The following is a 22,947-nucleotide window of genomic DNA, read 5'->3' on the forward strand; positions in this document are numbered from 1 at the left end:
ACAGAAGAACTGCAGCAAGTGTGAACGGGGAGGTTTATAACATGGTAATAAGCTCTGATACGAGGTATGGTTTGGAGATGGTAGTGCTCACAAAAAGACAGGAGGCCGAGCTGAAGATGTTCAGATTTTCACTGGGCATGACCAGAATGGATGAGATTAGAAATGAGAGGAACAGCTCAGGTTGAGCAGTTTGGAGACAAAGTTCGAGAGGGAAGGTTGAGATGGTTTTGACATGTCAGAGGAGGGATGGTGGAACTATTGGACAAAGGATGCTAAATATGAAGCTGCCAGGTAGAATGAAAAGACGAAGACCACAGAGAAGATCATGGATGTAGTGAAAGAGGACATCAGAAAGTTGGTGTGACAGAGGAGGATAGATGAAGGCAGATGACCCCTAAAGGGAGCAGCTGAAAGATAGAGAAGAAGATGAATTTGTGGAGGGAACCTGGTGTTTGTATTGGTTTCCTGCTGTAATTTATAGTCCATCTTTATACTGTATGTACTGCTTATACATGTGTAAGACTCTGAGAAAATATGGGGTTTGTTCCCCATTTGTTTTGAAATTTGCAAAACAAATGGAAATGTGTTGTTAAGGATATTCTGCACTCGCCGTCAACAGTTCTAGTGTGTGTGGTGAATTCATTGATTCACTTCTGCATCTACAGAAAATGTTTTTTACGTTTGTCCCGTTAGTCTCCTGCTTTGTGTCTGCAATCTAAGACAGATATTTTTGCACTTTTAGAGCTGTGACTATATTTCTCTGAGTGATATATGCATGTATGATTTTTATTTTTATTGTATTTTATTTAAAATATCAAAGTAACTTGAGCCGAATGGCCGCCTGTCAAAGTTTGTTTCCCATCCCGTTCATATTGTGCATAAATCAATCATGTAATTCATGACCGTTTTCCAGTTTGTTTTACATGTATGTGAATATTATGAACCGCCAGAGGGCAGACTCTTCCAATGGGAAACAGGAAGCTTAAGCAGAAATACGAGTAGTTTGGCCGAAGAAGACGGCGAAAGGAAGTTTGTAAACTGCTGTTGTTTTGTTTTTTTTCATTCGTATTGTCATATAGTTTAGACAAAGAGAAAAAAAAGAGTCAGTATGCCCGTTATATGTGCGGCAACGGGATGCAACAATAAGTTTGTCAAAGGGTCGGAAATAAGATTTTACAGGTAAGCTTTCTGTGCAGCGGAGGAGCTGAAGTTTCTCGTTAGCTTGCAGCGGTATTGTTGCACAGCGTTGGCGTGCGTGTGTTTTCAGTCGCCTTAAGATGGTCTCAAGATTAAATGCAACATTAAAACTAGGTTTGGACATTAGCTTCAAGAAAAGCTGCCTTGGTTTAGCTTAGCATTAGCTCCACAGAGCTAGCCAACGTTATACGTGAGGGTGCTGACCATTATACACCGCACCACGACGCCACACAGGTACACTGTAATGGCTTTTTCTGGTCAAGTTACTTCACCGTTTTCCTGATTTTTCAAGCTCCGTTTTCTTGAAGGAAGAGTATCTACTTGAAGCTAGTTGCTTATGGTTACAGCGTATGTGCATGTACACGGTGTCGATATGTTAATGCAGCACACAGCTTTACCACCAAAAAACGTTAATTTATTTAACAAATTCCGAGTGGAAATGTAACCTAATGACTGTCTGCTCCCTCCGTGGTGCTCGGAACGGTGAGCACACATAAAATATTAAATTCAGCTTTATTTATATGTTTAGAAAGAGTCATGTTAGTGCTGAAAAAATAGGCTCTGTGATGTCCTGATGGCAGCAGGAGAGACTGAATAGGAAATGTATCATCAGGCAGTAACCTCACACACAAACTCATAACCCCCCCCCCCCCCCCCCCCCCCATTTAAACGGGTACGACATCATGTACAAAAGGTACTTCGAGGGCAGAGGTTGCAGATAAGGCTTTCAGAAGTGAATAGAAGGTAACTTGACAATAATTTGGTAGCTTGATAAAATGTTACTGTAATAAATGTGGTCACTCGTTGATGCCTCGGTCAGTATCTGCTTTGAAGGTTTTCAGCAAAGATACAGTTTACGGATTTGTAAAACAATCTGGAATTCCCTTGCATATAAAACAATTCAATGGAGACCAGAGTTTTGAGGTTTTGGCCCTTCACCAACGGAAACTTATCTTATCGTTTAACTTATTCAGTTGGCAAAAGATGAGAGGAAACTGTAGGAAGTTCTGTTAAGTAGGGCAATGCTGACTCTTTGCACTGTACGTGATGACTGGTCATGCTTAAGTGTAATTTATGGTCCTGCAAATGTGTGCACGTTTCTTTGCAGTCCTCCGAGATTGTAACTGCACGTAGCTGGAAATGAACTATTGGTTGACAAGCGGGCTGGAAAGATTAGCAAAAATCCCCCCACAAAACATGAAAGATCCAAAATATACAGCATGAAAAGCACAGCTAGTGACTGCAGTGGAGACTTAGGGCTCATTGTTTCTAACATTTGTTTTCAGTTCAGCTCTTTGTATGTTAGAACTTCACTCCTCTCTCCGTGGCTGACAGACCAACAGCAGCACAAACAAGAGTGACCTTTGCTTTTGCTCCTGTACTTTGTAGACTGCCTCTAACTGACATCAGAACTCTCACCAAACTACTCTTGCTGAACCATAATTTCTTTACATCTTTGGTCAATCACCAAATATTCATTTTAAGCCAGGAAAAGTGTTGGGTTAACATTCACACTTTGATAAACACATTGGGAGCAACTCAGGGTTCAGCATCTTGCCCAGGAATACTAGGGCATGCAGGCTCTAGTATCCAGGGTTTGAACCACCAGTCTTCCAATTAGCAGATGACCTGATCTGCCTCCTGAGCCACAGCGATGACTAGCTGTTTTGATTTTAAATGAAAATTACCCACCTACCTTAACAGTTTACCATAAGTCTCACCCTTTATCTTAACAGGTGTGATGGTTGAAATCTTGTACTTGGATTAAATAAATCTCTTCTCTTTCTTGTGTGTCAGGTTTCCTCTGAGCAAGCCTCAACTCGCCAGCAAATGGGTGACAAGCCTTGGGATGAAAAACTTCATCCCAACTGCCAACACTTGCCTCTGTTCGGAGCACTTTAGGCCAGACTGCTTCAGAGACTACAATGGCAAACAGTTTCTCCGAGAGGATGCGGTGCCCACCATATTCACCCAAGGACAGGATTCCTCAAAGGTGCGGGCTCACAACAGGATCATGCTTATTCTAAACGGGTGACTCTGCTTTCTTTGTTTGAGTTTATAACTCTGTAAATTCCACAGATTGAACTGCGTAAAAGAGGAGTAATCCTAAAGGAGACAAATGTCGCAAATCAGATGACGACACAGGCGGATAGAGACAGAGCAAAAGAAGCTGCTCTTCGCAGAGACAAAAGAGGAGGAATGAGGGTGAGTGTCTTTTTTACTATTGTGTATACTGTGGGAGGGTAATGTGCTCACTTTTTTACCCCTCAAGAATTATTTTTAAAAGTCTAAAATGCAAAAATAATAATAAAGTTTCATGACTGTCGCGTAAATGCAACAAAGCCATGATGTTTTGATATAACATCAGCGGTATTAGAATATTAACCAGAAGCCACTGGATCATTTGAAATAAAGCAGTTTCTTTGTTATCATTAAACCTCGAATCTCTTTCCCCAGTTATCTTTATGTGTAATATAAAGTGTATTGTTTATTTTAGGCCTAATTTATCTCTGCGTGAGCTATATTTCTTTGTTATTGTTATTGTTGCAGGGTGGACGAGGTGGCCGTGGAGCGAAACAGGTGTCAGACAGGTGAGAGATGCTTGCAATACATCCACAAAAATGCATTTTAAAGCATGAAACCTTTATTGTGCTTACACCTACCACTACCACACACTTTTTGGAAATGCTTGCTGATCCAGTTTGGTGTTGCTGCTAATGCTCTTGTGTGTTTGCATGTTTGCAAGGCGAAACATCACAGCTAGGCTCAGATCCTGTTTGTTTTTTGTCATCGTTCTTCTTCCCATTGTTGTGGCTTCTCTTGGTGAATAATAATATTAAAATTGGGCTAAAAGTCAAGCCTGGGCAGGGCTCAGTTTTAGTTTTAAAATTAAAATGTTCTCTGTGTGGATGCAGGCATACAGTATCTCCACTGAATTTGATGGAAGAAGCATTTATTTGTGCTCTTCACTGAAGTGTACTTTGAAACACTGAGTTCTTTTTGTCATGAATCCTTTTTTACTGTCTTGCACTTAGTTTGCTAATTAGATATGAACATAAATTATGCCTGCGTGGATAACGTTTTCCTTTTCTGGCTTAAGTGATTGTGCCCTTCAGCAGACTGTTGGAGAAGAAACATGTTTAAAAAAACAAAAACAAAACTTAAATTAAGACCATTTGCTGGTGACATTCCTCAGATTTGCGTTCTCATTTGCCAGAGTGTGTATTGATGAGTTGGCGGGGGTTTGCCACAGCAGCCAGGAGCTCTTATGTGGATAGTAATAAGCTAAATTGGCATCCACAAGTTTTACAATTTGGTGTGGTGTGATCTAATCAAACAATCAATTAACCAATCAGTCAAAGACGGTCATTCCTGCAGTATATTAAACTTTTTCTTTGTACATCTTTAAATACCATCTAACAATGTATGTCATTACAGGAAAGTTTTATATTATTTACATAGACCGTCCCCTTGAGGGACACAGTTGGTGTATGTAAAAGGGATCTTGCTTGTAAAACACATGTGATATAAAGATTAATATCAGTTCCAATATCCATAGGTTTAGAGGCTTTTTTGGTATAATTTTAACCACTTTATCACAAAACACATGAAATATAGTGACCAACCCCAAGTAACTGTCCTCTAAGTGTCTTCAGAAGATGAGCTTTTCCTGACTCAAAGCTTTACCAGTGTTTCAAACAAGGAACTGTGGCTGGTTTTTAAGTATTATTAACATTGTCAGACATAATAAGCATTACATTGGGTTCATAAAGAGGTGGTTTACATTCAGCTATGACCTTCTTACATGACAGTGTCAGAAGGAAACTTTAAAAAATGACCAAGGAAAACTATCAGAAGAGAAAATCTTTAAAGAAAACCAGATGCAATTGTTCTATAAGACACTGTCTGTTTGAATCACGCAGGCAGAATGTTGGAGCCAAAAGCAAAGTGTACGACAACAAAGGCCGACTGCTCTCCAACGGCAAGGACTTGTGTGACTGTTTGGATGTGGACTGCATGGGCTGCTTCTACCCGTGCCCTGAATGTGCATCTCGCAAGTGCGGCGTCGAGTGCCGCTGTGACAGGAAGTGGCTTTACGAGCAGATGGAAGTGGAAGGTGGCGAAATCATCCGGAACAAGTTTGCCATTTAGTTTTCAGATATTCTTTTGTTTCTCTCTGATTTCATACCCAAGTCAGGCTGATGGACCATGCAAGACTGTGATGCACTCTTTAAGAAATAATCCGCAATATTTATCAAGTTTTACAAAGGTAACAGAGAAGAAAACACTTTTTTTTTCTTTAAATAAAGATTTTTTTTCTCAATATTTAATGTCTGTGCTGTTGATATAGTGTAGCATGCTTAAATGTTATTTTTTAAAAAAAGGACTTTCCTGTAGTGTTATCAGCAGTTTGGTTTGTAAATGGGGAAAACATATGGAGTGTAATGTATACATTGTATAGTTTGTATAGATGATTGGAGCATGAAGTCAGTAACATATTCATCAGTGAATGGGATGGTGACTTAGTATCATCCAAAAGCTAACAGGGTTTTACAGTTAATCATAAAGTTAAGGTGACCAATTTATTATATATTAAAACACTGCCTAAATAAATAAAAAATAAAGGGAACACTCCGTCATCTCCCAGGGCGTCTTGTCTTAATACCTGTCGGGCACACAACATTTCATTTAAACATTTCACTGTTACCAAAGCAGCAGAAACGAACAATGGTTTATGTTATACTGTTCCCTATAATTGTTCCCTTAATTTTCTTTTTCTTTTAGTGTGTAGTTTTAGTTTATTTGTGAGGGATGAGTACAGAAAAACATTAAAGATTTCAGTATTTGGAAGTGTGCAGTGTAGAGGATTACACAGTGACTTAACAAATAAAAAGGCGCTGGTTCAATTCCAGGACACAACTCTCCTTTTGGGTTGTGTCAGGGAGGGCTGCTGGTATTAAAAACTGCTGAATCAAGCATGTGGAACTACCTGCTCTGGGCCCTTATCGCCCTTATCACAAGAGGTCTGCTGAATGTAGCTCTGTGTGTGTGTATGCATTATTAAAGATTGCAAAGATGACCTGCTGAGGTTCAACGCAGTGCTTTTGCAATACAATACTGCAAATTTACCTGGAATGTAAATGTCCCTGTGTCTAAGTCACTGTCTGTTGTTCAGCCATTTTTCATAGCATATGTCTGAGGTATATTTAAATAAAAATTTCCAACACAATTCAGTGGGCTTCATACTCGACATAGTATCAGTTCTATCATCCTTTTATCGTTTTGATACCAGACTGTTTTATGTTTGACAAGCTGATAAGACATTTATCAACAGAAAAATGAAAATAGATGAAAAGCATTAATAACAAAGAAAATAAAGCCAGTGACCTGTTTTACAATCACAGAATAGAGTGTGATGACAAATGAAATTCATGAGCGGAGTCAGTTAGACTGACAGATAATTTCTCAGAGGTTTGAATGTCAGGGCTTCGCTCTCATTGTATATCTGATCCGTGCTCATCCAAAGGCGGCGCTGAAGTGGGAACTAATCCTTCCTACATGTATTCCCACCTTTTTGACACAGTCTTAATTATTTATATTACAGAGCGCACTTTGGGATGAGCTTGAAGGCTGTTTAATGACAAATCGTTCGTTTTTAAGTACACGTTTTATCAGTTATCCAGCTAGTAAATGATTAACCCTTGAAAATGCGATTCATGCTAAATTCCATTATGTTCCTTTTGCCTGATTATAATAGACCGGACACACTTGAGCAGCAGTCTTTTCACTCCCTTCTTCGTACTGACCTAAGGCCATAGACAACAGCATGACACAGCAGTTCATCGTGCCGGCTGGCAAGAGAATTGCAGAACTCCGCAGACAGTAATGTCTCATTTGTACACATCCCGCTGTCCTTGAGCTCAGCTGTAGGTCAAGAGTCATGCAGCCCAGGGTAGCTTCGCCTCCATACCCTCTCCTTATTACCACAGAGTGAGCAATGGCAGCAAGGGCTGAAAACTATGAACTTTAAAGAATTGCAATGGTGGATATTTTCCTTTTTAAAGGGCATGCTAATAAAATGCAAGTCCTTTTTTAAAAAATATATATTTTTGGAGAGGAGGGTGCAGTCATCTCACTGGACCGTCATGAAAAACTGTGTTATGAAATGGAGGCATGCTGTTCTTCTTTATTTACCAGCACCACTGTCTTTATTTATAATGCAGTTAAAGGTGTACGTGTGAATGAATCTTATGAATATTTATAAAAACCTGAGAACAGAAAGTTAGTTGATGCAAGCATCGTTCATCACAGCCCGTGAAGCTTTGTTGTCAGACTTAAATTCAAGTTGAACTATTTTCCCCATGCAGTACAGTTTGTTATGCAGCGACTCCGAACACTGAGGACGCTCCAGATACAGGTATGGGTCTTCAAAAGACACCTGTATGCTCTCTCATCATCGCTGCCGGTATCTTTATGTTTGATGTTAGAAGCAATATCAGAGCACTTTGTTAAAGAAGCAGTTTCCTTTTTCATTTAGAACAAGTTTCCTGCTTAATGAGCTCTTGAGAATGAATATTTCCCGCTCGTAATATATGCTGTCAAGTCATGTTTTGTTGTTGTTTTTGCCTTACAGCAGTGTGGATCTAGTGATGGCAATGTCTGTTGGCTGGTTCATTACATGAGTTCAGACTTGAATCTTGTCAAGTGTGTGGTAGATTGGCACAGTATTTGTTGGAAACATGAACACACCCATGTATGCACTGCAGTTGTAATCAGTGATCCTGACCCCCTTTCATCTGGTGCTGTGATCAGTTCCAACCACTTCAATTCAATTTAGTTGTACTTATATAACACCAAATTACAACAACAGTCGCCTCAAGGTGCTTTATTTTATAAGGTAATGATGCTACAATAATAGAGAGAAATTTCTACAGTCAGATTACCTCTATGAGCAAGCACTTGGTAACAGTGGGAAGAAAAAACTCAATTTTAACAGGAAGAAACCTTCAGCAGAACCAGGCTCAGGGAGGTGCGGCAATCTGCTGCGCCTGGTTGGGGGGGGAGGTAGACAGCACCAAAGACACGCTCTTTTAGAGAGCCAGGTTTAAATCCAGATTGGTGAAGAAGAAACACTCTATTGCAACATAACTCATCAGTCAGGTCACTTTACTTTTAATATTAACCTCCTAAGACCCGAACTCTTCCACGCCATGCATTTTTAATTTCTCTTTGATATTTGGGCATATTGGGGCCCGATGAATGTAAAAACAAAGAATTACCAGATTTTTTTTTACCTTATTTTTGTTTTTAAGAAAAATAAGAGCCACATATGAAGATATTCGTTTAAAATTTTGATAGAACAGTAACAGTATGATGTCCTCGTAAGTGGATATCAGGCCCTTGTAGAGCAAAATTGAGTATTTTGGTCTATATAACCCAAAATGTGATGTCCACATATGTGGACGCAGGGTCCTAGGAGGTTAATTAAAAGTGATTACAATTTTACACGCTACAGCCAGGTTAGCACTGTCAAAATGAGCATTTTTCAAAAGGTCTTTCAGTTCTAGTGCAAGTACCACTAGCCTGGCTAACTTATCTGTCACATCAGTGCTCTTAGCGGATTAAATCATATCAGTTCACCTCAAGATGGATGCTACACAAAAACCTGACACAATTACTGGAAAGCACAATAAAACAGTTTAGAGTACTTTAGGAAGTTTCTCCAGTAAAGTCCAGAAAATAGAGTCTGCAGAGTCCGACCTCAGCATCTTTAACAGCTGTTATCATTAACACACACAAACATAAACTTCTAAAAAATGGTTTGCCCTGTGTTCTTAGAAAATTCTTCATCCAAATAAATAAATAAATTCATCATAGCCTGAGACGTAGCCATCCACTACATCACTGTGTCCATTTCCTCCCTCGAGCAGAGAAAGCCATATGACACCTCATCCGTAAACTTGATAAAATGTCTATTGCAATATTGGCTGCGGCGGTCATCAGTGAGGACGGAGCGCAAACCTCCGGGGAGCTACTGGATAAAAACAAGCCACCGTTAAAGGACACCGGTGACCAGAACGGACGGAAATCTGTCAGCAGATATGTAGCCTACAGTGTTCACAGCGAACTGGAGATGTGAGCCAAGTGAGTTAGAGGCTGGAGGTAAATCCATGAACATCGCGGTGAGACGACCAAAGGTCTGTTGGGACGTTGACAGAGAAGATGGAGTAACGGGGTTGTCACATCCTTCGCTCCTGTAAACTGCCAGCTTCTTCTTTTATTTTTCAGTAGAAAGAAAATTCATTGACAATTAATCCGTGCTTTGAGCTCAGTAGCATATTATTTTCAAATAATGTTTCTAGCTTACTTGTATTACCAGCTGATTGCAGAATTAGATACAAAGGGAAGCATAACTAAAATTAAGCTTCCAGCTTAAAACTTAAGAGCATGCACCTATGTCAAATACCCAAATTATCTCTTTTGGCTCTGTTCAATGCAGAGGCGTGGCATGTCTGCCCTGAGCACCTTCCAAGTGATTGAGATCCTCATTATGCCTTTTAGGCAGAACGCAGGCATCCTTCAGTAGAAGCTCATTTATGCAGTTTGTATCTAGGATCAAATTCTTTGTTTAATACCCCAAACCTCCATCCATTAGCGAAGTTAGAAATTGCTGTTGATATCCGTAGAGGTCAAACCAACATGTCTTTTGCAGGAATTGTCTTATTAATCCCCTCAACCAGTTACGGCACACGGCTGCCCCTCCCTGAGGTTTCTTCCTGCTAAAAGGGAGTTTTTCCTTCCCACTGTCGCTGAAGTGTTTGCTCATCAGGGGTCATCTGATTGTTGGGTTTTCGCTGTATTATTGTAGAGTCTTTACCTTACAATAATAAGCATCCTGAGGCGATTTTATATAAATAAAATAGAATTGAACTGAATTAAGCAAAACACCAAACAGTAGCTTTAACCTTTTGAAGTGGAGAAATGTTGTTTTCCTGTATTTGCCCAATGCTTTCTCCTAATTGGAAGGCATCTATTTATTGTGTGGATGCCCTCAAAGGGCTTCCACACTATTGAGTTCCTGTTTCTCTTTATTCTTTATTCTACTTTATTCTAGTTGCTTCCGTACGTTTTTTGGCGCTTAACTACTCCCTCAGTTTTCATGCTATTTTCTCCATTCAAACTTTAAAAAATTCTGCTCTTTCTGCTAATGTGCGCTTTATCTTTTGGTAATCATAACTTCTATACTTTTTGAGATATTGATTTTTTTATGCAATATTTTTTGCCCATTTCTGCCATATTATCAGTGGCGTCACTGATTTTCCTTGCCGGGATGACCTGTGTTTTAGCTCAGTGAGATGAGCATCCGTTCTCAGACTGGGAGGCACGGGTTCAAATCCCGCTTATGGCAACATTTCTTTCAGTTAACAGTTAAACTTTTTTAACTCAATTTCAGCTTTTTCACCCCTTTTCAGCAAAATTTTCAGTTTTTTCACCACTTTTCAGCACAAATCCCAGCTTTTTCAGCTATTTTCAGCAAAAACATCTTTTCAGCAGAATTCTGAAAAGAGTTCTGAAGAACTCTTTTCAGCAGAATTTTCACCTCTTTTCAGCCCAAATTCTGCTTATTCACCTCTTCTGCAAAATTTTCAGACTTTTCACCTCTTATTAGCACAAATCTCAGCTGTTTTCAGGAAAAACTCTTTTGAGCAGAAATTCTGCTGATTCATCTCTTTTCAGCGCAACTTTCTGCTTCTTTACCTCTTTTCAGCAGAAATTCTGCTGATTCACCTCTTTTCTGCAAAATTTTCAGCCTTTTCTCCTCTTATCAGCACAATTCTCAGCAGCTTCTGCTCATTTCAGCAGAATTGTCCGTCTCTCCACCTCTTCTTTGTGAGAATGAGTTTGACTCATTGAGAGTGATGTTGGCTAAGTGAGATGAGTAGCTGCCTTGAGACTAGGCGGGCCAGATTTGAATCCTGCTCATGGCAACATTTTTTTTTTCACCACTTTTCGGCAACAATTTCTTTGTCTTTACCCCTTTCAGTAGAATTTTTGGCTTTTCACCACTTTTAAGCAAAAATCTCTCCTTCTTCAGCTGTTTTCAGAAGAATTTTCAGTTTCTTCACCACCATAAAACTTTTTGCAACTTTTCATCTTTTTCATCTTTTCAGCAGACAGCTTCAGCGTTAAGGCATCCACACAGCATTTTCGCAGGAAATGCAAATTTTTCTAGTTTAATCAGAAGTTCAGAAGCCAGATAAGATGAGCTGTCCAGCCAGCTCTTCCAGTTCTCCTCTCAGTTGGCATGCCTCTGAAACCTCCAAGGTTGCCTGAATCATCTCAGCTGACACCTTTCAGTGCAAATAAGCCTCTCCAAGGATGAGCTCAGCTACTTTATGGGGTGAAGTATAACTGAGTACATTCTTCGTTCTTTTGGTCTAGATCTAGATGCAAAGGTGAAACGTAACCTAGATCAGGTAGGTTACTAGATCAGGTAGCGAACTGAAAGCCTGATCTCGGGTCCACTGTCCTTTCAGTTGTTAACATGATACATGTTTGGTTATCAAGCTAAGAACCATGGCCTCAAACCTGGAAATACTGACCTTCATCCAGGTGGCTTCATACTCAGGTAGAGACCGCACCAGTTTGTGGTGAAGGTCATGGTCAGATGATGCGAAGACTCTTTTGTCCATCCACTGAAAACATACTGGACTGTGCTGAGGATGTGGACGTAGCTTTTGCATTATATGATTTGTTTAAAAATCTGTCTTCTCCTCTCTGGGCACCTTCAGGCTGCTTGTATGGGAACAGAAAAGGTCAGTTTGTTGTGATGTGGTCAGCACTAAAAAGGCTGCCGCCTCACACCTGTGGGCCATGCTCCATCTCTCTACATGCCAGCGTGGACTCTACTGCAAGCAGCTTAGGTCAGTTTCGCCTGGAGGCTTGATTATTACTCCATCTTAGCTCCTCTTACTCCCTGACTCAAAACAACAAACTGAAAATTTGTTGGTCCAAACAAGATCCTGAACTTCAGCAAGCTGCTGTTGTACAAGAGCAAAAATACTTTATGTAATCATTGCCCATGGATTTCTGTTCTGACTTCTTTTGCTATCATTGATTTTTTCACTTGTGAAGGCACTTTTGCTTTGACTTTTGAGCTACAAGCCGTGGAAATATTGATATCCACTGAATACAAGTTTCTTGAGCAGCGCACTTTTAAAATCACTCAGAAACTTTATGGCAAGCGTCTTTTCATCACCCACTCCACAGCACCCACAGTTGTGATATACATTAAATAAAAATTTAAAGATCACTTGAAATAAAATGTACAGTATCATGCAATTGTAACACAACTTACCTGTATCTTTTTCTCCCTAACAAGACTGACAAATCCTTTACTTCCTTTCAGGATTCCAGTGGAATCCCTCACACGTATGGGTTCAAGGTTATCCATCCATCCATCCATCCATCCATCCATCCCTCGCTCTCTCTTATCCTTGTCAGGGTCGCAGGGGTGCGGGCTGGAGCGTATGCTGCTCTACATCACTTCCTGCTGTTTTAACCCCTCCATCACCCCAACATCCATCAGTAAGACTCCAGGGAGACTTATCACTGCCCAAATCACAACAGCAGTCGCCCCAGGGCACTTTATACTGTAAAATAAAGACCCCACAATAATACAGAGAAAACCCCAACAATCAAATGACCCCCTATGAGTGAGCACTTGGTAACAGTGGGAAGGAAAAACTCCCTTTTAACAGGAAGAAAACTTCAGCAGAACCAGGCTCAAGGAAGTGCAGGCATCTGACCGGAGAGGGGTGATGGGAGAGAGCAAACGTGAGTTATGTGACTGAATTGTGGCCTTTTGTTATGCTGTAGCTACCTAAGATGTGCTGAACCTCAAAAATATTAAACAGAGCTATATCTCTGTGTTGAGAGACCCATGCCTGGGCACTGGAGGAATATTTTCACAGACTGAAAGACTAACTTTCACACATGCTGATGTGTAATGAACAAAATCTCATTAGGAACCTGATCCAGACTGGAGATTCAGGATAACTTGTCCTTTGTTGCTTTGAATGTAACAACTTTTAATTTAATCTATCTCTTCTGAACCTTGAGACCTAATTAAAGGAATACTTTACATTTATGGAGTACCCAATTAATTAGAAATATCGTGTTAGATAAGGTTAGAACAAATTATTGATAGACTGATAGAGCAATGCATTAAACAACAAATGATCTCAGCAGTTAAGCTTACCAGAATCACTACTTGATCAATCCTCATTGTGGTAGTTATCAGAAGAATAGGGGCAAAGTGGAAAGAAAATCACAGAGAGGGAATGGTGGGCAGGAAATGACACATTATTAGAAAATAATAATATTGTTAATACACACACACACACACACACACACACACACACACACACACACACACACACAGTGGCACCACAACCTGCAGTGACACAGATAAGACATAGCTGTGCCTCGGCAGGTGGAGTGGGTCGTCTTCTAGGGTAACCAGAAGGTCGGTGGTTCGGTAACTGCAGTCTCCTCCAGTCCAGACGCTGATGATACTGAACCTTCAATTGTAAGAGTGTGAATGTATGTGTGTGCATGATCATTCACTTAACAAATGTATGTAAGGCTTGTAGTAGAAAAGCATTTTGAATGCTCAGTCAGAGTAGAATAATGCAACACAGGTGCTAGTCTATTTACTTAATTCCTGATCTTCGCCTTAGTGGCATTTTTTTGGGTCTTGTCAGTATCGCAGATTGTCATGATCCATTATACGTGATTGTCTCACAAAACACTGAGACTGCAGAATCACTGTATCATGATCACATCATTTTTTGTGCAAAAAGCATCACTATAGTGTTGCGTTGCCTCTTATTGCATTCCAGCCCCTGATAAGGAAAATATAGACTTTGGTTCAACAATTAAACAGTGTTTTTTTTTTGTTTGTTTTTTTAACCAACAAACCCACATGCTAAAACTGTTAATGAATGAGTTGCTGTCCACAATGCAGGAGGATAAAGCCGGTGTGTTGCCAGGTAACAGCACTGTAGGTAGTTAACAGCTTGTCATATTAATGAGTGAGTTGTTGCTAGCAGCAGCCTCAGGTTTGTCTCTGGCCTTATAACAAGATTTTATGCTAACAGTCTGTAGAGTCAGAAGATGCAACTGCATTTGGCTAAAAATAAGCCCGTTCCAAACTTTATCGTAACAATGGCAGTCTCTTGCATACTTCAGGGCGTGAAGGGCTCATTTATTCTTCCTTTCATTTCTCTGCAAAGGTGTCCATTAGTTTTGCCTTTTTCTTTTGTCCCGAAATTTGAAAAGCCTTTAGTTTGGATCAGAGGAGGAAAAACAAAGCTTGCAGGTGCATACTCTGTTTTATATTCATTTTTTAATCTATATATGTTTTGCTTATATTGAGGCCTCCTCACACCCAAGCATACAATATTAGATCTGTGTCTTTAGTCGGCTTATGGTTTCCACCACTTTAGCAGCTCTGAGGAGGTTTTCTGCTCACTAGGCTGTGTTGAGTTGAGAAGAGAGACACCAATTTGCAGGCACTTTAGGGGGGGTTTCGATATGCTGCAAACTCTATATTTTCATTTCCACCTGTCAGAAAAGGAGGTGAAGCGTTCTGTTTTCTTTGCAGGATTACATCCTGTTCTCAGCAGGGAAACCTGACTCGCAGGATTATTGACTTTCAGGGGTCAGTCACCCTGCTCAAAACAAAAAGGGAAACTGTTGGGTGGTTTCTTTTCTAGCCGACTCTACAGGTCTGCTGCATCTACGCAATTTCTTCTACTGTGACTTATGACACTATAAGACTGAAGCACGCCACTAATAATGCAAGTGGTCTAATCACGACTGTGTTCTGGTGTGACCACAATTACCTACAGGTATAAAGTAGGGTTGCATTTATAAAAAATTGTAATAAAACAGATTGAAACAGAAAGGCTTGTATCACTGGTTTATTTCAGAGGGAAGAGGTGCAAAGAAGATAACTGTTAAGCACAGGATGAATACTGGGGTTCTTTAAAAGGACTAACAGCTGGGTATGTATCCAGACAAGGTCCCGCAGTCTGTGTTTGCATTGCATGCAGTGCACTCGCACTTCCTGGCCACAGGGTAGATGAAACCCCGTGGACATTGCTCTGTGTATTTCACCTCGTAGGACCACTCTCCGTTGCAGGTTTTCTGTTTGGGCCAGTCGTCAGTATGAATGAAGTTGGGATCCTACCAGCAGAGCAGAGGGATCAGACACATGGATATAAACACAGTCAGTTCCATTTCTTTAAAGGGATTTCATTCTAACTTCATGAATCTGACAGCTTTTGACTTTTGCTGGCACTATTTAAGATTATTTATGGAGAAAATGTAGCTGTTGAGACATTTAAAAACTCAAAAGTACAAGATTTTAATCAGCAGTAATCTTTACTCACTTTGCAAGCATTTTAATAAAAAAACTAATTGACTGACTGCAGCCCTTTCAAAAAGGTTACTTGTGGTATCTTTTGATGTTAGAGGTCAATTTTACATTTTCTATATACTTGTACAAAGTTTGTATAATTTTGATGGTCATTGAATGTCTGCTTTAACCTTAAAGCTTGTATTATGTAATGATCTGTCGTTATAGTATTTTTTTTCTTTTCTGTTTCTATGGAGCAGTAGTATGTAGAGAGGGAAAACAGGTGGAGGGCCGGGGAGGCATGGGGAGGATCAAATGTGCGCCCCTGCAGTAGCGTTTAAGAGGTCTGCTATAAAGTTGTAAATGTGATTTATCTTTAAAGAAAACTTATAGCAATACATAATCTTACTGAACACTATAAAATTTTCAGATTGCAACTATTATTGTCACCCCAAGCCACTCAGGCTGGATGACTGCGAGGCTGGTTCTTGGCTCTGGAGGTTTCTTATTGTTAAAAGGGAGTTTTTCCTTCCCACTGTCACCTAGCGCTTGCTCATGGGAGGTCATGTGATTGGGCTTTTCTCCGTAGTGCCTTCACCTTACAATAAAACACGTTTAGGTGACAGCTGTGGTGATTTGCTATATAAATCAAATCGAAATGAATGATTTTCTCAGGAGCACTGAGCTCAGCTTAACACATCACGTCTAAGCAGAATAAACGCGCAAGTCTCATCGGGAAAAACAGTGCACAAGTAGCACAAGTTAGAGGAGACCGAGTCATTCTTCACCTTCTGGAAACACTGTCCTTCACAAATGGTGGTGTCGACGAAGCCGCAGGTGTCCACAGGGAGGCTGATGTTCTTTGGGCGACAGCCGGAGCTGCAGTCTTGCTCCGCCCCCGCCAGCGCCAGCACTGCTGCCATGACAACCAGCTGCATCCTCTGCCGGATGCACTACACGCTGCTGCCACAAGAGGGGATCGGGTATCAAATGAGGCGCTTTGACACAATGTCAGAAGTTTAGTGTTGATTAAAACGCGGCTGTGTCATTATACATGATTATATTATGGAGATGTGGATTAATGGCGTTATTTCCTCTACAGAAGAGTAATGTATACACTCAAATGTGCTGGTGTACATTTACAGGAGTGGTGGCTGATTTAGTGTGCTGTAAAACAAAATGTATTCTGAAATGAAAAGCGGGAAATAATATTAGAGATTATTTTTTTTATTTTTCAGAGTTGGATCTTATCTAACTGCACATTTTTATTCATCTTGTAGACTAGATCCTAAAAGAGTGGTTCACTTAAATTAAAGCCGCCCAGCCATGTAAATATAGTCATAGCTTCTGTCTTTTCAGATTAAAAGACATCCATCTCTAAAATGTCTGTCTTCATCTCAAGGTAAAATGATAAATATTGTAAAACATGACTAAAAAATGCATTCTTAATGATATTAAAAAGATTACATTTCCAAAGCTCAGCACATTACTCAAGAACAATAGCATAGCATGTCTTTCTGTGGAGGAGCATTCCTGACTGCAAACAGATGACCTTTAATCTAATAAAATACAGATAAAGCATGATTAGCTCAAGTTCAGCGAGTTTTTCCACATCTCACATTGATATGTAATTTAAAGTTTGTGGAAAAAGGGAAAAGAAATATAAAATATATTTTAAAAAGCTTCCAAAGTTTCCAAAGCTAATAATGAATTTCCACTTTGAATGAGTGCTTTAAACTTGGAAAATTAGACCTAAAACTACTATAGATACAAATGAATAACTGCAAAAAAAATTGTGGTTTAGCATGAAAACAATGAAAAGATGGCAACCTATATCTTTTATTAAAGCCAGATAGAAAATGAATTCTATTATTAAACAGCCTAACAAAGATGATAAAAGGATGATGCACATAATTTAATAAACGTCTTCCAATTAACCCCTTTCATTCACACTATTCTATTTCTTCAAACTAAACCTTTAAATGATATCATTTAAACTCCTTGACTCTGTTAAACCTCACTCTTTCTAGAGGAAGAACTCAATCTGCTACGTCCCCACAACAATGCTATAACCTCATTCTGTCTTTAACAGCAGATCTGTGACAACGTGTTCAGCAGCTTTCTTGTCATCTACATGAACAGGAAACATACCTGTAGAGCTCTGCTGATGCTTTGAACCTCTGCTGAGAGTCCTGTCCCTTCGTTCGCTCTCTAAACACCTGTAACAGCTTTCAACCTGCAGCTGTCTTCATTGCTTAAATAGCACCGCTCACAAATCCGTTTAATCCTATCAGCCTTGGCCGGGGCGATATTTTTCCTACCTGTTTATACTTAACAAGCAAATCCTCGTGTCTTTCCTTCAACACTGCAGGGACGTCCCATGGCTCGAGGCCTTTCCTCCTACAAACGAGGAGGAGTGGGGCGGTATCTTCAGAAATCTTGTTTAGGTTATGTGAGTGAAAGGCGCAGATGGACACCAGAATTATAAAAATAAAACTGCCCCCACAGTGAGATGGCAAACATTGATATGAGATTCACTAATTAATTTGTGTGCTCCATCTCCATTACTCCATTGTGTCATTTCTTCTTTTTCCACTGTGTCAACAGCGCTGGCACATATTGTTGTATTTATAGACCACCTGCCATGAAAACAAGAAAACACAAACAATTTAGAGATCTGTCGAAAACTTGTTTAAAACGTTAAATTATATTTGTTATTTGTGAGGCAAATAACAAACCGAATTCATGTTTTTATACCCAAATTTGAGGCGGCACGCTGGACTTCTCTGAGGAGTCAGGAATTAATCAAGCGTTACATTCAACCTGGAAAACTACATTTTCTGTTTACGAGTGTAAATAAATAACTGATTTGACATCTTAATCCAAAAATACAATAATGTTGTTTATTTATTTTTTTATTAAACAGTAAATTTGGAAATTGCATTAAAAAAAAATTGCATTAAAAATATAAAGTGCTTGAGCACACTGGTGGATTAACCATTACAGAAACTTACAGAAACCAGTACTTATCAGCAATGTTAACTTAGGGCAGCTGTGGCATACGCTTTACACTGGAGGATGGTCTCTTAAATTTATTAAGCACTGTGTGTACAGGCCAGTTATTATCCAATATGTAACATACAAGTAAAAAGTATTTTCCTTGTCATGATCTGAACAACGATACATCAGTGTCTGTGAATACAGGAAGTCTAATCAGCAAAAAATATTGGCTCTAAATGAATTGCTACTTTAGGACTGTTCCTGTTCCTTCACATCATTTTATCTCAATGAGGTGAAATTTCATTTTCTCTTGGACTCAGTGATAGAAGGCACATTAAAGAAACAGCACTTCCACAATGAGCTTTTCTCTTACAGGTAAAAAAAAGGTTTATTGTCTGTCTGGTGTAGCAGGCATTCTGACTCACAGCAGACACTCATTAGAGTATTAAAAAAGGCTGTATTATCTCAGGGGAAAGCCACTGCTGTTGGTAAGTGTCCTGTATGTGTTAGCTCAAGGCAGATACTTAAAAAGAACGCTATAAATACTAAAGTAAACTGCTAAAAACAAATGAATTTGTTTCGTTGATTTGTATAAAAACATAGAGGAGGACTATATTGTGGTGCTCAGTGCCTAGAATTACTGTTAATGTGAGATGTTTTAATATGAAAGGATAATTTGAATGCTTAGCATATGGCATAGGTGAGCAACTGCTACAGAAACACTCTTGCATCCCTCGCCTCTGATCATCTTCATCCAGATGTACATCTTCAGTGCCCCGTGTTGTCCTTGGTTACATTATGCTTGTTAAAATGTAAAAGATTTGATTTTTTTGGTTGTTTTGTACATTATTAGGATCCACAGTAGCATCATTGTTAGTTACTCTTGATGATGTCCTCCATTCATACATACGCATAGAATCAACATTCACAAACACATAAACATAAGTAAAAAAGCAAACCTTTACAGATATTATTTTGATTCATAAATACATCATATTTCTTCTATAATGTCGTCTCATCCATTTTCTTAAAAGCTTCTACTATTCAAGGTTTCAGGGGTAACTGGAGCCAATCTCAGCTTAATAAATCTTGAAACTGCTCTTACTTTAAATTAATCTTATAATTTTATGTTGACCATTTCGTGACAGCATTCCATATAGTACATTATAAATCATGTTTAATATATTTCTTATTAAAATAGAATATTCTGACTGCTGTTTAGTGGTTCGCCAGTCCAGGTTGCATTGCATTGCAGCGTGCAACATGCAGTTTTATCCTGTACTACTTGTACACTTATGTTAAAAATATTTGCACAGGACTACCTACAGTAAGTACACAACATCAGCACACATTCAAGTAATCTTAAGTAATCATTTTCTGTATGACTTTATCTGTCTTTCACGTTGTTAGGAAGGAATTTTGGCCAACTCTTCTTTACAGCATTGCTTCAGTTCATTGATATTTGTGGGCATTCGTTTAATGCCTACCTGAGGGGAAGAGCCAGATGCAATCCTATGACAGGAATGTGACTGAAATAGAACATCTGAGAGGATCTATTCACATTCACACAAGGTTAGTTATTAACATGCCGCTGTGTGATTTGGGTGACTCGCTATGAAAGATTCCTGATCCTAAGCCTCATGTACCTATTGAAATCTTAGAGTGACTCTTCTCTGAAGCATTCAAACATTTGCCATTTGGCACCGTGAGCCTGTGGGCTGTAGGTACATCGTCAGGTTTTAAAAACTTTATTTATTATCAAATTTTATTTTGATAATAAAGGGCCATAGAGGCAGACTATCACCACTGATTGTTTTTAGGGGCTTGTTTAGATTAAATAAAGTATTTAAAAAATGTTCTTAAAAACAACATCCTTAATAAAAGTAGCAGGATCTATGACTTAGAAGCAGTATTGTAATGTAATCACCTAACAAGTGGATGGAACTCTTTGAGTAAGTATAAGTATTTTTGCACTCGGGTACAGCTTTAGATTTTATAGAGCACATACAGATTCCAGGACTGCTCCTGTGAGTTTTTGAGAAATTCAATGTTCTGCTGCTGCATTCGGTAAAAGTTAGCACTGCACCACAATCTGGACAAGCTGCAGTGACAGTAGAATTTAACTACTTGGGCAGCAGCCACCACAGTTCACCCAACTGCTGCTCCGTCTGCCCTTGCAGCCACTAGGGAATCAGGTTTCCCGGGCATCCTGCTAAAGTGCCGTACCTGCTTAATAAGGCTGCAAGAACTTTTACTGAGTCAACCCCATCCTCTGAGGTGCTACTTCTTTTTAGGAAATTTTGGCAGAAATGAATCATGTTTTTTGTGCATGTTGCCCTGAATGAACACTAGGCAGATTTGATTAATCTTATATTTACAACAAAACGGATCATTAGTCATTTTCTGAGAAAAAAAAATGGTATAACAGATGGTAGTTCCTCTTAAAAAAAAGCACATCTGCTCTGAAAATTGATTAATTAACTGCGGTGCTGAAATTATATCATCCATCCGTGCATTCTGTCGATATGCTGGCTATCTGGATAGAGAAGGTAAGACTTTGAAATTCATGTCTGCATCACAGTCTGAAAATCAGCCCATATGCTCTGCAGCAAGCTGAAAGAAAACACCAGCAAAGAATTGCTGAAATTAGCAGGATGTTTCCAAGAGAAAACGCCTTTTTTCCCTTCCAACAGCCATGAGAAGAAGTCCTGCCCTGTCACATCAGGGTCCACTGGGAATCAATTGGGCAATGATGAACTGTTGCCGGGCCCGTGATGATATTCTGCTTCATAACTCGAAGCACTGCTATATAAAAAGGGCTCCTTTGGGTGTAAAAGCTCATAGCTCTAGATGAAGCCACATATAAAACAGCTCCAAGTCATACATCTTGCTGACATCACAGATTTCAGTCATGGGTCATTGGTTTTAAGCTTAGGAACAGAGTCCTATTGCTTTCTCTCTTTTCTTTTTATCAGTGCAGCGTAAACACTGCCATAACCGCATCAACACCCTGCACAAACATGCTCAGTCACACCTCGCCCCTGTCCTCTGCTGCTCCATCTGCTAATGCATGAAACACAAGAAGACTTCTTTAAACTCGTTTTGTCGCATGCAAACCCCCCTCAAAAACAACAACAACAACAAAAAAAGACTCAGCAGTGCCCTGAACGCACTGCATCACCCCACACTCACGCTCTCTCCCGCCTTCCACCTGGTCCAAACAAACGCCTCCACAGCACTGCCAAGGACAAGACTTCTGTTTGGTGACTGTGCTGGATATTTCTGCGTGCAGGCCGAGTGTGGAAGTAGGTGGTAGGTGTGCTTATGTGTATCGACTGCTGACTTCTGTTGTCTACCTTTTCTCCTTTACATTTTAATATGCAGTCTCATTTCATTATTTGACTTATTTTAAGCAAATGTAAATGTGTTCTTTTATTGTCCTTAAAAACAGCTAAAGATCTAAAATACTGCTCAACAAAAAATTAAAGGAACACTCGGAAAGCAAATCAGATACAAATGGGGAAAAAATCATGCTGATATCCTTGCTGAGATGGACTGAGTAATGTGTTAGGAAGAAACGAATGGCACACGATTTGATGGAAATTACAATCACCCACTTACAGAGGGCTGAATTCAAAGACACCCAACAAAGTCAATATTAAAAATGATGCAGCAGGTTAGTCCAGTTTGCCAAAATACTGCAACTCAGAATGGTGCTCAGTAGTTTGTATGGTCCCCACATGCTTGTATGCATATCTAACAACGCTGGGGATGCTCTAATGAGACATTGGATGGTGGAGGGATCTCCTCCCAGACGTACCAGGGGATCACTGAGTTCCTGGACATTTTGAGGTGCAACACATACATAGATAGATAGATTGTCAATTAAGCAGATAAAATGTCTGGAGTTGATTCGAGGTGTGGTGCTTGCATTTGGAAGATCTTGCTGTGAACAGACAACATGCGGTGAAAGGAGCCATCCTTAAACTGCAAAAACTGGAAAAATCCATCAGAGAAATTGCTGCAATATTAGGAGTGAAAAAATCTACAGGTGAACTGGTGAACTCAGCAACGCTAAAAGACCTGGATGTCCACAGAAGATGACAGTGGTGGATGATCGCAGCGTCATTTCCCCCTTCACAACAGCCAACACTCTCCGGGAGGTAGACGTATCAATATCCAAGTGTACCATAAAGAGAAGACTGCATGAAAGTAAAGAGGGTTCACTGTAAGGTGCAGACCAGTCATAACCCTCAAGAATAGAAAGGCTAGACTAGACTATGCTAAAAAAGCCGACACAGTTCTAGAAAAAACTTTCTTTGGAC

At 39.7% G+C, this 22,947-nt stretch overlaps 2 protein-coding genes across 4 annotated transcripts; one reads left to right on the forward strand and one right to left on the reverse strand.

The window, feature by feature from the left end:
- Nucleotides 1-973: 973 nt before the first annotated feature.
- On the forward strand, nt 974-6,427 carry arl14ep (ADP-ribosylation factor-like 14 effector protein). Its single transcript, XM_013274707.3, has 5 exons — nt 974-1,179; nt 2,995-3,190; nt 3,277-3,402; nt 3,748-3,788; nt 5,121-6,427. Exons 1-5 carry the CDS (start codon nt 1,109-1,111, stop codon nt 5,347-5,349), a joined length of 663 nt encoding a protein of 220 aa, XP_013130161.1. The 5' UTR covers nt 974-1,108; the 3' UTR covers nt 5,350-6,427.
- Nucleotides 6,428-15,169: 8,742 nt separating this feature from the next.
- Nucleotides 15,170-18,201, reverse strand: fshb (follicle stimulating hormone beta subunit). 3 transcript variants are annotated; one of them, XM_025911206.1, is made up of 3 exons: nt 17,774-18,201; nt 16,411-16,582; nt 15,170-15,450 (listed from the first exon to the last, which is right to left on the reverse strand). In XM_025911206.1, the coding sequence occupies exons 2-3, from the start codon at nt 16,558-16,560 to the stop codon at nt 15,259-15,261; spliced, it is 342 nt and encodes a 113-aa protein (XP_025766991.1). In that variant the 5' UTR covers nt 16,561-16,582; nt 17,774-18,201; the 3' UTR covers nt 15,170-15,258. The 3 variants fall into 3 exon arrangements, with proteins under 3 accessions (XP_025766991.1, XP_013130155.1, NP_001266672.1); XM_013274701.3 differs by having other exon boundaries at nt 16,411-16,585; nt 17,774-17,943; NM_001279743.1 differs by lacking the exon at nt 17,774-18,201 and having other exon boundaries at nt 15,249-15,450; nt 16,411-16,588.
- Nucleotides 18,202-22,947: the final 4,746 nt, after the last annotated feature.

The sequence above is a fragment of the Oreochromis niloticus genome, linkage group LG1 (assembly GCF_001858045.2).
Source record: "Oreochromis niloticus isolate F11D_XX linkage group LG1, O_niloticus_UMD_NMBU, whole genome shotgun sequence".
Taxonomy (NCBI): domain Eukaryota; kingdom Metazoa; phylum Chordata; class Actinopteri; order Cichliformes; family Cichlidae; genus Oreochromis; species Oreochromis niloticus.

Excerpts from the sequence above, each read along its gene's own strand:
- arl14ep (XM_013274707.3), top strand. The coding sequence starts at position 1,109 with ATGCCCGTTATATGTGCGGCAACGGGATGCAACAATAAGTTTGTCAAA. Across the intron at positions 1,180-2,994 it reads TCGGAAATAAGATTTTACAG|GTTTCCTCTGAGCAAGCCTC; the intron begins GTAAGCTTTCTG and ends CTTGTGTGTCAG. Across the intron at positions 3,191-3,276 it reads AAGGACAGGATTCCTCAAAG|ATTGAACTGCGTAAAAGAGG; the intron begins GTGCGGGCTCAC and ends TAAATTCCACAG.
- fshb (XM_025911206.1), bottom strand. The coding sequence starts at position 16,560 with ATGCAGCTGGTTGTCATGGCAGCAGTGCTGGCGCTGGCGGGGGCGGAG. Across the intron at positions 15,451-16,410 it reads AAGGACAGTGTTTCCAGAAG|GATCCCAACTTCATTCATAC; the intron begins GTGAAGAATGAC and ends CTCTGCTGGTAG.